This window comes from Helicoverpa armigera, chromosome 7, assembly GCF_030705265.1.
Source record: "Helicoverpa armigera isolate CAAS_96S chromosome 7, ASM3070526v1, whole genome shotgun sequence".
NCBI lineage: Eukaryota > Metazoa > Arthropoda > Insecta > Lepidoptera > Noctuidae > Helicoverpa > Helicoverpa armigera.
In genome coordinates, this window is record NC_087126.1 from 8,322,470 (window position 1) to 8,339,623 (window position 17,154).

General features: G+C 39.2%; 1 protein-coding gene and 1 long non-coding RNA gene across 2 annotated transcripts in view; both read left to right on the forward strand.

The window, feature by feature from the left end:
• The window catches only part of LOC110371995 (uncharacterized), a 190,056-nt gene extending 174,792 nt beyond the window's left edge, over positions 1-15,264 (forward strand). Inside the window, exons 10-17 of the mRNA XM_021328494.3 lie at positions 8,935-9,154; positions 9,268-11,424; positions 11,534-11,681; positions 11,763-11,893; positions 12,023-12,117; positions 12,461-12,674; positions 12,866-13,393; positions 13,582-15,264. Coding sequence (XP_021184169.3) covers positions 8,935-9,154; positions 9,268-11,424; positions 11,534-11,681; positions 11,763-11,893; positions 12,023-12,117; positions 12,461-12,674; positions 12,866-13,393; positions 13,582-14,619 — 4,531 coding nt within the window. The 3' untranslated portion in view covers positions 14,620-15,264. The remainder of the gene's footprint in view (positions 1-8,934; positions 9,155-9,267; positions 11,425-11,533; positions 11,682-11,762; positions 11,894-12,022; positions 12,118-12,460; positions 12,675-12,865; positions 13,394-13,581) is intronic.
• On the forward strand, positions 2,898-3,481 carry LOC135117179 (uncharacterized). Its single transcript, XR_010276680.1, has 2 exons — positions 2,898-2,999; positions 3,213-3,481. It is a non-coding gene; the product is annotated as an uncharacterized LOC135117179 (long non-coding RNA).
• Positions 15,265-17,154: the final 1,890 nt, after the last annotated feature.

Below are 17,154 nucleotides of genomic sequence, written 5' to 3' on the forward strand. Positions count from 1 at the left end.
GATTGTAGAATGTAATAAAACTATTTGTGTCGTGAGTCACAGCAGCAATGCGGACGAAGTCACATCACAATATTTCTAAAAGCACGAAGCATTGAGGGAACTTAACCTTATTTTATCAGCTCGCTATCTCGAATACTTGAGATTATTTATGTTATGCGCGAACGTTATTTTTGAAAATAAATAGAGCTGCTTTCATCGAAGTGTGCTAATTTCAATCTTACGAGACGGCTCTAAATAAATTTGATAATCTCGATTCAGAGTTGTATCTTTTCGGAAAAAAATGTAATACGTGCTGGTCCAAATACAAACGAAAAAATCTTCTTCTACTACCGACTCAATAAATTGCTAAAAAATATGGAAACAGACTTGGCAACCAGTAGATGAGTATGCCCTGGGTTTTCCTTGTTTATAAATCCACGAATTGTCTATATTGGATTCTACGTAGATGTGCATTTTAATAATATTTACCGATAATTTCTCAGAACGGTTAGTTGGCAATAATTAATTATGAATAACACGTTAAATTACGTAAATAGTAACTAAACATGGAGGTTCATAAAAGTAGGTTATTGTTCACTAATTAATGAATTCACGAGAATTTCGTAGTAAAGAGAAAGCCATTTAATGCTTGGTTATTTATGGTTTGAATTAATTATTTGTTTTGATAAATGAGTTGTCCGAAAAGTAAACAGACTTTATTTAGAAACGCTTTATCTTTTCAATTCTTAGTAGATGCCAAATGTTTGTAAGTTGTAGGTAATCTGTAATCTTTTTGGTCTTGCGGTTGTTTTTCACTTATTTTTTAAAAGATTAGATAACTGTAATTAAAGTTGTTAATAACTTGTACATAATTTGTGTGTTATTGTTTAACGTCTATGAAATGTTCTGTTGTAAGCAAAAAATTCCTCATGCCGTCTACTACTTATAGGCATAACTTACATTTTTATCTTCCAACTTATTTTAATAGATAGATCATATGTCTCAGAGTCTGGTATGATCGTATGTGCTGGTCAGATCAGTGGTTAAGGCTTAGGTTATTTTTTTTGACAGAAGCATAATATTCAAAAGTATACGTACGCCTTAGTAACTTAGGCATTGCCAGACAGGAAAATATGACTGGCTATTGAGTAGAAAAACCCATATACATTTTATATTACCCTTTTTTGTTGGAACGTCGTTATAAGTTGGGCGCCATCGCCATTCGGGTCAAAGTTTTATTTCTTTTGTGGCAATATTTTAGATAACATGAATCACCATATGAAATACCCCACAGGAAATCCCACTTTTCGGACTAAAATAAAGGTGCTCCTTTTGACCTATATTTTCAGTATGAACGAACTTGTAAACACTGTCTTTAGCATTATGTCAGCCTTAACGTACCTACACATTCAAATAAATAATAGTACTATTGTTATTTTCATTGTATTTAAATACATTAAATAATGTCAAATTAGTTTCTAAAGATTGACTGTCAAGACCACAACCGATTTCTATTAACACGACATTTTATATAATAGAAAACAAACCCACGCAAACGGAACTAAACTATTGTTTGAAAATTTAAGGTTAAAACTAGCTGAATATTTATTAAAACTTGCAAGGTCGCCGCGAAAATAGCTAGTAGCATTTTGCAGACACAAATAGCGCTGTCGACATGCTAGAAAAACTTTGCAATGATAAATACTAAATACTAACATTATTGGTGGCTTGCCAACATTCTAGTTATTCTTGAACAATGTTTAGGAAATAGGTACTTTATTATTTATACCGTCATTGCTGCTTTTAAATACTGCGGAATGTTGAATTATTTATTATCAATTTTAATCCCGTTTCCGCTATGTAAATTATAAAATGTATTTCGCTATGTACAGTCACGTTCAGTAAAGCTGTTCGAACATTATTTTTGCTTGACGTAGGTAATGGTCGCCTTAATTGCAAAGAACGTATACTGGGCCCATAATACCCTATTAATTATTGTACATACACAGCACATCTATGAATTAACATTTTTGCAAACTTATAGTATACAAACATGTTTCAATAATTATTTGCTTTATTTCCTAAGCGTATTTGTCCGAAGTATTCATAGTCAAGGTCAGCAAAAGTTAATTATGTATACCTAATTGTATAGCTATGTCTAATATTACACGCAAAGGTTATCGAACCTAAAGTCAATACTGCGTCGAAAATTGCCAAATGTCATTTAATTAAAGTTCTCATTATAATATTATCCATAAAAATACATTTATAAAATTTTCTATAAATTAGATAACACCTACAGCAAGTCCGCTAACATTTAAATGCTAATTTGTTAAGAGGGCTATCACAAATTTTCGAGTTTTATACGAGTTTTGATGCGTCATTATGCTTTGGATATAGTCACAAAAAAAAAACAAAAATAAGATTAAGAAAGTTTGATCATTTATCTTGGGGCTGTTTTCAATAAATATTTTAATTTGTCCACGTACATCAGTAAAATCTTTGTCTCTGCAAAGGATGTTTCATAAAATGTTGCTTTTGGGAATCTTTTGATGCTTCAGTACTACGAGGATATAGCAATTTAACCATTTATAAAAATGTTCAAGATACAACTATATCTTGTACTTGTGCTTGCTTACACCAATTTATTACAATTCATACAGTAATACACCAAAAATAATTCTATAAAACTGAGAGTTACTGACAATTTTCCGTACAAAACTATATTTTTTATCTATGAAAGTATAATCCAAATTCAAATAAAACATATTTAATAATTAAGGTGGTATTGTTATAAAGCTTTGAAAAAAATTGGTCTATTTAAAAGTAAAACAATATTTTAAAATAATTTTTGTTTGCAATGCAAAAATCAATATAAATCTTGTGACGCGCGGTGTTCAACTTTAGTCAGCGCCAAGCGCTTATCGAGGGAGGACGTATCGCTCGCTGATGCGCCGCGCAAACTCGCCGGAGCTCGAAAAATATAGCGCAACCTGCGCAACGAACTCGTTTTGATACTAGTGAGTTTTTATTTTATTTATTAGTTATAATTATAATGATCTGATTGAAATGTAATATACACAAGTATTAACCCATGATATTCTAATGCGAAAATGTTATAGATTGGGTTATCTTTTTTTGATGTTGGTTATATAGAAATATGTACGTAAATGTCATCGTCGTTAGTTTCGCTGTTGCAACATAATATTATTGGATATCTTTGATTCTTGCAGGATAATGAAAGCATATTTAATTCAGATTATCAGACTCAATCGGATACCAGTACAAATAATATGATAAGTATTTTTTGTCACTCGCAACAGACATATTTGTTTTAATAAACTATTTACATTCCTAGTTTTTATTGTTGCAGGAAAATGAAGATACAATACATGGAAGACGAATTATAGATTTTAGTTTTTTTATAAATCAATTACTTATACCTAATTGATAAACATGGTGAAAAGTTTGGTTGTCGATTAAATAATTTAAAAATTGTAAACGATTATTTGTTTATTGTAACTCAATCGGGCTATTCTAGGTTATAAAATTCATCGGTACAAATAATATTTCATAAACTATAAAACCAATAAACTATTTCGAAAATAAAAGTGGCAAAGTCTCAAGTTTGTTTGTGCCGCGTGGCGGTCCGCAGGTGTGCGTTGCGTATTTCACTAGACGCACACGCGCGCAAGTGCTGCCGGCTATCGTCTAATTTACCTAAACCTGAGCGATTCGATTTTGTAATAGCGCTCTTAAGACACGTTTCTTGAATCATTTAAAAGATTTACGAATGGGAAAAACGTTTATTTTCAATCGGCCAAACGTGTTCTTGCATGCAAATCAGCAAAATTTACGACACTTCTTTATAGATCTACGTCATTCATTCGCTGGTTATTACCCAAAATAAAATGGAGTTATTACTCATTTGACCTCACGTGACCGGCTCGCTATGTACATAATAAACTCGATTATGAGGAAATAGTGTGCTCAAGCTCAAAGCAGTAATTTTCCTGCTATTTATGTATACTAAGAAATAACATGTCATTATTATTGTCGTCGACTACACTGCTGTTATTATTACTTGTTTTTTTTGCGGCATTAACTTTCACAGCTGTTTGTCAGCTGATTCAAACTTTTTTTTGTAACAAAAGAACGTTACCTGCAAACCTGAAACTGATACAGATTTATTTAGAAAAGGGTCTTTGTAATCCAAAATGCAAGAAAAAAAGGACTTGTCGTTTTAAAAGATGAGGATGCTCGTCAAAAGTTTACCCTGTATAGACGTAATTATAAATGTTTATTACCTGCTAAATGTTTGAAAAGACCCGAAGTAAGTTTTAGCTGATTATGACCCATTACAGCCAGATGTCTTGTGTAAAATACCTTGTCGTAGGTTATGGCTGTGCCACTTTTAGTCAAATACATACATGATACAGTCATACATACTTGATGCATTGTGTTATTTCACTCATTGACCACAGCAGTTAACTACTCTAAAAGTAATTAGAAAATGACACGAATATGTAATTATTTTTGGAATCTTTCCTTACTTCATGATTATAAGTTTTATTTTTAGTTAAAAATATATTTAATTCAATACAGAATTTTCCGTATTCGAATAAAAGTAGGTATGCTTTTTCGAGTATTTACAAACGCTATATGGGGCTCTATTAATGCTTTCGCAGTATCCTCGTTCCGTCCCATTTCAGTGCGATTCCATTCCGAGAAAAACTATCCTATGTAGATTCTAACAGCCATTGTAGTATTTTTTTGTTTTGTACAATGCACCCGATCCGTATTCCATTTCATCATGATAGTTTTTACCCAGAATTTTCTCGGAGCGTATTTTTTTCCAATTTGCTTTGAATGCATTTGTAGTGCCTATGTATTGAGCTCTCCATGTTTTAGTCCATTTGGTGGTACGCCGAACGAAACGTGTTCGTAAGAACTATAAACGAATGAAAAGTAAAACAGAAAGAATGGAATCTTTTGGTGAAAGAGCTCAAGCAATACAGCTACACAAAAGTTTGATGGAAAAGGGAGAGAAAAATTACATACCTAGTCACTTATTATACATGTCGTGGGTATTTCCAACTTTGTTATTATGGCAATATATTTTCTGTTGTAAATAAGCCTCTTTATCAACGTAAATAGCAAACAGGTTTATATGAATACGTAACAGGAAAATCTATTTGCGTTCATTAATGTGTGACCTTCTTGATTCTATCCGGTTCTTATTGTTCATAACTTGATACTAAGCAAATAACGATCTTGAATGAATAATGAATTTGTAAAGATGTGGTTTTTAACCTTGACTTGTCGTGTTGAATGTTTATTAAGTCTGCATTTAGTTGTTCAAATTATATCAGTGTTTATTGAGGTCGGCGTTATTAATAAGCAGCGGACACGGATAATTTTAAATTAACGCGTGGTATGTTTACTGTTTTTTTTTGATTTTATAATTACAGCAGGAGGCAGCATACTGCTAGCATTTTCTGCGGTATTTTCCCCGTGAAAATAATTAAAAGCGTGTGTGTATTTTGGTAAAAGAATGCCTGAAATTTCAATTAACCTTGTAATAATCAGTCAAGTATCTTAATAAACTGATAATATCAAAATATTGTTTTTAAAGATAGGTTAGGGAAAATGCGAATAAAAGATAATGACTTCATAACTTTTTTCAGATAAGTAATCCACAAAGATTATTTATTAAAAGATATTTCAGATATATTGAGTACCTACGTAGATAAATTCAATATCGAATGATCATGACTAATCATTAATGAAATGTTCGGAAGTAGATAAAATACGCGAAACGATAAACATTTGTGCGAAAAGTATTAATAAAAAGTTATAGGTTTTTATCATTGTGTACCTAAGATAGATAATGATGAAGACTTTAATGATAAATTTATCATGGCATGTTTTTATCATTGGCTAGTAAAAAGGAATAAGGTTTTAATTGTTACAGAACTCATTGTATGCATAATGTTATTCTGCGATTTAACACTTCATTTAACTCTTAATGGCTTTTTCATGGTAACGGTTAATTCTTAATCGCTGCTATTACAATTAACTTTTAAATGGCTTTGCCGTGCAGTGAGACATTACGGCTTATGTAATAATCTTATTATGTTACTAATCTTTGTTGTGATCGCACTGTGTTAGTAACGTTATTTATAGACTTTGAAACTTCTTTGTAGGTTTTCTTAGAATGTTATGTAAATAGCATGTCGTTTTTCTGCAAAAAGTTTGGGAAGAAAAAGTCAACTAATATTTAGTTGACTCTTTTCCTTTGTTTTATTAGAATACATTATTAAGTTTTGCAACATGTAGCCGTTGGGAACGGTCATAATCCACGAAGCGGAAATTCCAAGCAAATATATATCAGGATTTAATAAATGAGATAAGTTTTTACTCAACATCGATCTATCAAGAGTTTAACATTTTATCGACCGTTCCGTTATCAATAATAATCTGAATCACCTCTGTTATAATTTTTATGTAACCTAGTACACACGAACGCAAATGTACTTAACTTAATTTAACTGAGTGAAGTTACTTACCCAAGTATTTCCTCAAGTAGTAGTTACCTATCAAAATATTATAAATCCTTCTTTTGTTTTATCAATCAATCATTGTTCGCTTATAAGTTTTAGAATAACAATCTCACGATTTCATAACCTCGGAACCATTTGAAACGAATTATCCACGTGTATTGATCAAGTATAAGTACCTACTTAGTTATATTATGAATATTGAATTCGCTACGTAGATTTCTCACACGTTTCCTAGTACAAGTCCATAAATATCTGGTCATTTAAATCTGGAGTGCTGTCAACAATGCTATGGATGCGTTCAACAAAGCATGTCCAAGGTTGTGTATGTCGTCAGCATTCAAAACTGTAGGCCAAGGTCATTGAACGGTAATGCCAGACAGTCGTTTGCGCGTATAATCGGAATGAGCACGATTTTATTATCTGTTTCGCACATTCGTTTTTTGGACGCTTAGCTAATAAAGTATTTCTGATGCATTCTGCATACTTTTGTCGCTTCCAAGAATTGCTAATGACATCATGCTAAGCCGATTAATTTTATCTTTTTATACTCAGCTCTTAGTACATCATGATACTGTCTAAAACTGTAAAACACTTAAGCAAACTGTTGCCAGCCTACCTCAATGTCTTAAATTTGTATGTAGGTAATTACGAGTACTTTTATCTACTTACATAAATCTACTGATCCTATTATTATTGTGCACGTACAGTGATTAATTGTACATTAACAGTAGATAAGAAATCGTTCGATTTTTTATGACTGATTGATATCTAGATAATAAAACCTCAAATAATCATGATAGTAATACATTACTGTAATAACTTGTAATATATTTTTTTGCTTTAATACTAATTGGTTGTTTGTTTATGACAATTGCATTAATACATGCACATAAAGATAGCGTAAATGTTGAAGGCTAAACTTTAACTCTAATAAAATCAAATAAATAAGCTTAAAAAGTAATATTTAAAATAACTTTTACATTAATGCATTCCACAATGACAACAAAGACCAATAGTGGGAAAAGAAATGAAATAATGTTTTTTTTTTTTGTAACAATAGGAACTCACCAAAGAGATTTCATATTTAATACTGGCTGAAAAGACTACGCTGTAATGTACCGCTCAGATTATAATCGTTAAAATTGTCTATGACATGACATGACAGCAGACGTTATTGACAAGCACAGTAACACGAAGATTAATTTATTTTTTAGAAACTAAAATATATCAGGAAAAATAATTAAACGGACACCGTTTTGGTTAATGATACATACATTTTGAATAGGGGAACTCCATGATGTGTGATGTAAACATTCCTCGCAAGTTTGTACGAGTACGAATTCTTCGGTTGTAAGTAACAACATTTTTCAATTAAATAACACAGCCGAACCAACCAGAAATTCTGAAATTATCTCGAAACGTTCCTTGAGTATGTTATGTAGTCCTTAATTTGAACGCTTGATCAAAAAATTTATGATTTTGAGGCCACGTTGTAGGTCGTACAAAGTAGTCCTTATGTATTTCATTTTTTTGTATAAAAACTCGCTCTTTAATGGCATTTGATTCAATACAAAGCCGTTTTCAGTCAGTTTCGTGCAAAAATAGTACATATTATACTACTAGTTGTAAAGTAGTAAACCGTATCGGTCGTCGTAAAAAGGTTTAACGTAACAATTGTGTAGTTTTTATTAGATTTTCAACTTTGTTGTGAAACTTAAGCTGTGCTCTTAAAAGGGCGAAGGTCAGAAGTAAAACCTTTCCGTGTTTCTAATCGGATTTTAGTTATATCCGATTACAATTATAGCTGAAGTTAGTAAACAAATAAGCGCTAATTTGGTCTTTAAGCTATTAGTTATTTTATTTCTTGTGCTACTTCGCAGAAATAAACGTAATGGCTTGAGGTCAAGAGGTCAGAAAGAAGTACAACGTAAAAGGAAAATAATAGAGACAAATATTTTTAAAACCTTTTTTATATGTATTTGGTTTTCCTTATGGCCCTTGAAACTTTGCTGTTTTAATACGATGGCAAATTTTCCTTAAACGGTGGTTCAGAAGTTAGCCGTTTCCTGATGTATGTAGTACCTAAAATTAGCCAAAATATATAGTGAAAATTGTATAATTCTAGTGAATGACCTTGACCCACTTTAATCGCATAGTTTTATCACTTAGGAAAGTTGCGTAGACGCAGGTTACATAACTCCCGTTACGCTTTATAGTCGTGATTATTCTATACTTTCATTATATGTTCACATTGATAGTTATTGTTATGCAATGACCGTTTAACTAAATAAAACCAATAATGTTTTTTATATAGTTTTTTATCATTACACAGCAATTTCAACCATTACTGTGATCTCATTTTACTCATCGTAACTTTTATCCTTGGTTACAGAGATCGAAGGGAACAGGAGCAACGAGAGATGTTGGAGAAGCAACAAAAAGAGAGAAAGGAGAGAGAACGGTTAGAACAAGAACGTGAGAGGGAGAGGGAACGAGAACGCGAGAGGGAAAAACAAGAGAGAGAAGAAAAAGAACGGAGGGATCACGAAAATGCTGCCTCAAAATTAGTTTCACGGCATTTCGAGGAATCTCTCAGGCTGGCAAATCAAAAGGTATTAATTCACCCTTGACTATAATTGAATTAAAATAAATAATTACATTACAAAAATAGACTATAGCAATTACAAATGTGTAAATATTTACAAAGGATATTGTTTTGTCGCAGCGGGAGCGCATGTCGTGGTCGCTGCTGCACAGCCTGGCGCCCAGCCGCGGCGGCGCGCAGGAGCACGAGCGTCTGCGCGCGCCTCCGCCCGACCGCGCGTACTACTCGCCGCCCGGACACCCGCCCGGGCACCCCGCGCACCCCTCGCACCCCTCCACCCGGCCCCCGGCCACCTCCCCGGCGGACTACCACGCGCAGCACGCCCGCATCTCCATCCCCTCTAAACCAGACAAACAATCACATCCCTCCCTACCTAAAGGCGAACCTAACTTCGCCCCATACAACTATTCACCGTATCGATATGATAAAATGAAAGACCAGCATTTACCGGCACCGCCGCCGCTGGTCCCAGAGAAGAACTCTGTGATAGTCAAACATGACCCTAAACAAATACACCTTGAACAGAAGCACCCTTACCCTAGCAAGCCGCGGAGTGAGCCGAACCCACACTACCTACCGTCGCGGACGTATCGGACAGGACCGTCCCCACACGCGCCGCCTCACCCACATCCTACATTACAGACGTCACCGCACGCGGCTCTACCCGCACAGGATAAGAACGCGCGGCGGATGTACCAACCACCACCTCCACGGTCGCCGGCTTACTACCAAACTGCACAGCCTGTGAAGCCTAAGGTGTCAAGTCCGGCTCCTCCCCACATTTACGGCAAACCTCCGTGCAATTCACCGGGCCCTGGACCGGGTCCGGCTCATTACACAGTGGCCGTCGAGCCCCCCATGCCGCACAGCAAGGTGGAGCAGCCGCCGGTCCCCTACCCGCCGCCATACGCGCAGCGCTCGCGGCCGCCTCCCCCGGCGCACTCGCGCACTCCGGAGCCGCGGCCGCCGCAGCGCGCGGTAGTGGACTCCAACTCAACGTCACCATGCCAGCTGCAGCCATTAGATTTGGGTGTGACGCGCGACGACCCCGAACGCCTTTCGCCCCGGCGACGAGGCGCTTCTGACCCCCCTGAAGCCGATGCCAAGCGGCGGAGACTCGAGGAACCATCAGCGCCAGAACCTTTAATAGCGGCAGCCGCTGGCACGGGCCGGACGCCACATGGCTCTGAGCCCGCACCTCAGGCACCAGGACCGCCTTGCGATGTTCGCGTGCCCTCTGCTGATGGCAGTGTGGCTACACCTGAGCGAGCGGCGGGTGCTTCACCAGCGCCACATCTGACGCCCGCAGCTAGTCCAGCTCCTGCAACGCCTGTACCTCCGGTGGCCGCATCACCGCCTATTGCAGCCGCCCCGCCAACTGCACCAACGCCGCCTGCACCTCCGGCAACCCCTCCAGTCACGCCCGGGGCTGACGGTGACACGCCCGCGAAAGCAGCGCAATCTCCCAGAGATAACAGCGGTGCACCCGTCCGACATCTAGGCAAGAAGGCGTGGCTACAGCGACATGAGACAGCACCTATCGGCGAAGGAGACTGTTCGGGTGGTGGAGGCACTTGTATCACATTACCTATGACGATAAACCGAGTATCGGAACCGGACGATTCAAGTTCAAACATAGTGGTGCCAGTAGCTGCGAAGTCAATACAGCGTGGTGCGCGTAAGACAACGAAACCAAGGAAGCCAAAAGAGGCGAATGGTCGTGTAGATGACGCAGAAGAGGATAGCTCGAGCTCGGACCGCGAGTCAGCTGCGCCTCCTAAGAGAAAGCCGCCTAAGGCGAAAAGAAAAAAAGGTGCAGTGCCACGCAAGGCTAGTGATGAACCGAAGAGGAAGAAGGCATCTGAGAGTGGGAGTGAGAGTGACAAGGAGAGTGATGATAAAGACTCGGATTCTGGTGGTAGCGGGAGTGGCAGCGGCAGTACGTCGAGCAGACGCGGCGGCGCCGGTCGAGCTCGCGGGCGGCGGACGCGCGGAGGCGGTCGCGGAGGCCGGCGACGAGACGAGCCCCCGCGCCGCGCTGCGCAATCCTCCCCCGCCTCCCGGCCGCAGCCCGACTCGTTCCTACAAAACGGGCCGTGCTTCGAGGTAGCGCCGCGCCTGGCCAAGTGTCGGGAGTGCCGCTGGTCACCCGCGCAAAGAGACAAGGACATGCCGAATATCTTCTGCCGGTTCTACGCTTTCCGAAGACTGAAGTACGCCAAAAACAGGCAGCTGGCTATCGCCGGCTTCTCGGATCCTTACAAAGACGCTGAAGAGGTAAGCAGCAGGTTTCAAAAGCTTTCAAACTTACAAGCTGACTTCTAATTCTTCTAATCAAGAAGATGTTGCAGAATATTATTAACGAATTGTCTTTATTTGTCAACAGGATGATAAAAAGCTATGGCTGTCGTCGTCAGCTGGTGCGGCTGAGTTAGATATCGAGATGAGTTGCTTCCTATTAAGGGAGATTGGAGACCAGTTCTGTGAACTGCTACAACAAGAGAAGGAGGCGGAATCCCATCACCTAAACGATGGTAAGTTACGACTGCAGTTAAACTAAGAATAATGATTGTCACGTTTCAATACTTGATGCTAACGAGTTTTGTTTTTCACAGATAAGACGATAGCATGGAAACGTGTGGTTCAGGGAGTGAGAGAAATGTGCGATGTCTGTGAAACTACGCTGTTCAACTTCCACTGGACGTGCGGAAAATGCGGATTCGTTGTGTGCTTAGATTGTTATAAGGTAAATATTTTAGACACGACTTCCAAGATATATGTAATTCCATATAACATGTTGCTGTAAAAAAATTAAAATTAATATGAATGAATATGAAAGAATGTGTCTTTAATATTGATAATTCTTTGTTCATAGTCGCGAACATCAGGCGGCGAAACTGCAACCCCTCCAACTGAAACCAACAACTCGTCAAACGCCAACAACACCAACGGCGAGAGAGATTCCTTTGGGTGAGTATCTACATAATAACTCTGGTTACTCTATCCCACAACAAGCCATTGTAAATATATGCTACACAACAAAAATATGTTGTTGGCTGTCATTCACAAGTAGCCAGCAAAGCACATAATATATAAACTCTTTTGCAAAGCGGGCACCTATGCGTGTAGTTACTGGAAGTTATCTTGCAAATAGTTAACCAAAAATTGAGATAAATATAAAAACAAACAAAACAATGCTTCATGAGCCTTTTGAATTTAGATTTGTAAATACAAAAGTAAAATGCACTATGATAGATGATATCAACATTATCGTGTTTGTTTAAAAGCATACTAATGAATCATCATATTCCAGTTGGCTAACCTGCACCTCGGGCGGAGCTCACCCAGCAAGACGGCTTTTGCTGACCCAGATAGCCGCGGGCGGAGCCCTACACGCGGCGGCGGCGCGGGCACACGCTCTGCGCTCGGCATTCGCCCTCCCGCCCTGCGCCTGCGGGACTGCGCCCCCCGCGCAGCCGCAGACACGCGCGGCCGCCAGGCGGTTGTTGCACCGAGCCCTTATGAACGTTAGTACACTTTGTAATTTCATGTCAAGCAAAGCTGTTATGATAGTTAAGAGTAAATAATAATGATTCGAATTAATAATCTCATAAATCAGCAAAAATAATATTTTAGAGTTATCTAAGAAAGCATTCAATCAAATTACCATCATTTCTCTTTAAATACAATCATCTAACATTAACTTCATTATTTACAGAACGTTAAAAAGGAGGAAGTTAAAGAAGAGGCCGCAGCTGCCAACGGCTCATCACCGGTCAAATCTGAGAACGGCAAGACTGGGAGCTCAGTCGTCAGCTGGCTTTCCGACATACCTCTCAAGACTGAAGCTGAGGAAGAAAAGTCCGAGTCCAGTTCATCCGACTCTGAAGAAGGAGGGAACTTCTCAACGTTACGGGAGCTACTCATCCGACCGGCGCCAGAGGGCGGTGACACGCAACCTAAAAAGAAACAAAAGAAAAGCAAAAGCGACATCCTCGATGACGTCATTTCTAGTGTTGTTGATGAGAAGAAAGATGAAGACGGTGAAGTGAAACCGTTTGCGTTGTCGAATGTAGTGAAGCGGTACGATAGGAGTGGGCGGAGTCGTGAGGAGCTGCCCATTCGTATCATGACGCTGACGGAGTCGAAGCTGCTGTACCCCGACGTGCCGCACGCGTGGCTGTGCGACGGCAAACTGCTGCACCTCACCGACCCCATGCACCCCGGGAACTATAAACCCTTCCAGGTAAATATGAGTGATAGTACCTATTAGTTATTTTTTATGCATAATCAAGGCTCTCACTTCTTTAGTCATTTTTTATAATGTAAAAACGAATGAACAGATTTGGTTTAGATTTGCTCAATTCAATTGATATGGGAGATAGGGATAGAAATACAAAAGCCTTACTAATGATATGTTTTTCATTGTTACAGGACCAGTGGAAACGCGGTCAACCAGTTCTAGTCTCAGACGTATCGACCATTCTCGATAAAGACTTATGGAGTCCAGAGAGTTTCTCTCGGGACTTCGGTGAAACGAGAGTCGATTTGGTCAATTGTGCGTCCGGTTTAGTGGTGCCCTATCAGTTGGGCAAGAAATTCTGGGATGGATTCGAATTAGCCGCCAAGAGATTACGTGACGAACGCGGCGCTCCAATGGTGCTCAAACTAAAAGACTGGCCACCGGGCGAAGACTTTGCCGAGCTTCTCCCAGCGCGATTCGACGATCTCATGCGTGCGTTACCATTAAGTGAATACACATCTCGCACAGGGAAGTTAAACCTAGCTGCGCGATTACCCGAATGTTTCGTCCGTCCTGATCTCGGACCGAAGATGTACACCGCGTATGGAGGAGCGGGCGGTACCACTAATCTTCATTTGGATGTAAGCGACGCTGTCAACGTGATGGTTCACGCCAGCGCTCCGGCAGACGCAGCCGAGAGAGCACGCGAAGCAGCGCGTGCGGCTGAGGAGGCAGGAGTCGACGTGCTGTCGCGTCGCCGCGCCCGCGTCAAGCCACCCGCAGCCCTCTGGCACATATACGCCGCTAAAGATGCGGATAAAATCCGTGATTTCCTAGTCCGAGCTGAATTAGAACGAGGAGCGCGACCGCGACCTCAACACGACCCCGTACACGACCAAACTTGGTACCTCGACGCTGCGCTACGCGAACGCCTGTACCGGGAGTACGGAGTCGAGGGCTATGCGATACTGCAGTGCCCCGGAGACGCCGTCTTCATCCCGGCCGGAGCGCCGCATCAAGTGAGAAATCTCCTAGACTGCATCAAAGTGGCCGAGGACTTCGTTTCACCCGAGAACGTCTCGCGGTGTTTCGAGCTCGCGCAACAGTTTAGGCGGTTGTCTCGCCAGCACTCCAACAAAGAAGATAAGCTACAGATAAAGAATATTGTGTACCACGCGGTAAAAGATTCTCTGTGCTGCCTAGAGGAGGCGCTCGCCGAAGCCAAGTGAAGACGGGCCGGCCTCCCGCATTTGATCTCAACCTCGAACGTAACATTAATTGCTAAGTTCCGCATTTAAACGTAAGATTGGGAGCGAGTATGATACGCGCTGTGCGCCGTTCGTGTATAGATGCCATGTTAAGCGTCCGAGTCGATTGTGTACCAGTTATGTGTGTAAGTGTACTCGAAATGTGATTTAGTCCGACGGTCGCGATCGGAGTATGTGCAATGTAAATTAGTCTGATTATGGTGATATCGTTGAGATGTGGATATGTTTTATGTTCCTTAATTGAAATACAAATAAAACTCTTCAGGTTATTTACAGCTTAATTGTAGCTATAGTGATATGTATGTATTGTGTAAATTTTAATTCGAATTCCATCGAGTACATATTAAGAATTGTATACTTTTAAGTTATTGTATTGAAGTAAAACAAACGTATTCGCTCGAAGCATTGTACATTACAACACGGCATGTAGATAAGTTTATCCTATTACTAGATTTCTCAATTTGGTTATGTTACAAAATGATAGTTAAACAAAGTATGTGACAATTTCTTTTTGTCCTTATTGCTGTATTAGGAAGTTTTTTTTGTACTGTGTATATTATGTATGGTTATAAGTTGGAATAAAAAAAAGATGTTTATATGAAAAAAGTTGTTTTAATTAAACATGAACCAAGAAACGGGGCAAGATTAGGTTCACAAAGCAATTGCACAAGTTGCCAGAAGTTCTCAAAATACATAAACTATGATGATTAGTCCCTTAATTCTATAACATGGAAATGATAACAAGATTCATTGGGAATTCGTCTTCGCATCCATTCAATTGGTAAAAAACATCCACAAAAGCTGTAAAAATATTACAGGATAATAGCAGATTTTGTTACAAAACCGGCTCCTGACTATATAATACTTTCGCTTCGCATCAGTAGTTGGCAGTTCTTATTTACCGTCGGTACGACCCTAGAAACCGAGTGGTGCCGTTCGGTTCGGAAAACTTGGAAAATTCTGAAATGGTAGTGGCCACAAAAAGTTTGATGACGTAATACAATTGTAAGAACAGCGCCATCTCTTAATAAGATTTAGTACCTCTTGAACACACGTTGTTGTCGTATGCTGTAGTGATTTGGCTACTCCTCACAAGATGTCGCTTTGGCAAATTAAGGAAGTTTAAAAAAATAAATAATATAGACTGGAATGTATAAAATTGCTTATTTAGACTGCAAATTATTTTGTGATCATTGAGGTAGACAAGTAGTGACACAGTTTGCATTAAAAAAAAAATAGAAATAATGTTTCCTTAACTTTTTGTGTAAGAGTATCTTTTAAATTTTTTATTTGATAATAGACATCGTGGGTTCAAAACGAGTTGCTCTTTGCCTTTGATAAAAAAATGCTTTCTTTGACAACAATTAACAATTAACAATCGATCTCAGTGGCGTGCACTTGGAGAGGCCTATGTCCAGCAGTGGACTGCGATAGGCTGATGATGATGATGAACAAAGTAGGTATTCGCAAACGTCGGAAAGTTTGCGAGTTGTAATTTTATCTTACATTTATAATTGAAAAAAGTATTCCAGAAATTGCCAGATAAATATCATCTTGCAATGAGTAAATTATTTACATAATTCGGTCACATCTGTTGATTATTTCGTAATTTGTATAAAACACCAAACTTCCGAAAAAAAATACAACACAAGGCAAATGAAACAATGCAATGTTCATTTTTAACAAAGAATGAATGACTCAAACTATACACCGTGTCTGGACCGAGTGAGCAGGAAAAACAGTATCATATGTCCACGAATTGGGCTGAAGATTTCATTATAAACGTGGGACGATACAAAAAGTTGTGATCCTTGATCCCTACCTTCTTGTAACAGAATGAGCTCTGTTTTTTTCTTTATGAAATCAGATTTAATAAGCAACGGGTCAGACCATAACCAGACATGTATTTATGTATTTATTAGCGTTGGAAGTAGCCCCTTTAGCCTTTAGTAGGTACTTTTTCATTTAGAAAAACACATCGTTACGTAACTTTATCATTTGCCTAGCCGTTTCCCAACAATTTTGGGGTCGGCTTCTAGTCATTCTCATCGGATCCAGATAAGCAGTGCTTTACATGGAAAGGCTACCTTTACCAGAAAGCTTGTGCATTTTTATAAAATACAATACATTTTTTGTCAAGTCGTGGTCAAGGAAAGTCGTGGTGGCCGAGTGGGCAAAGAACCAACCTCTCGAGTATGAGGGCGCGGGTTCGATTCCAGGTCTGGCAAGTACCAATGCAACTTTTCTAAGTTTGTATGTACTTTCTAAGTATATCTTAGACACCAATGACTGTGTTTCGGATGGCACGTTAAACTGTAGGTCCCGGCTGTCATTGAACATCCTTGGCAGTCGTTACGGGTAGTCAGAAGCCAGTAAGTCTGACACCAGTCTAACCAAGGGGTATCGGGTTGCCCAGGTAACTGGGTTGAGGAGGTCAGATAGGCAGTCGCTTCTTGTAAAGCACTGGTACTCAGCTGAATCCGGTTAGACTGGAAG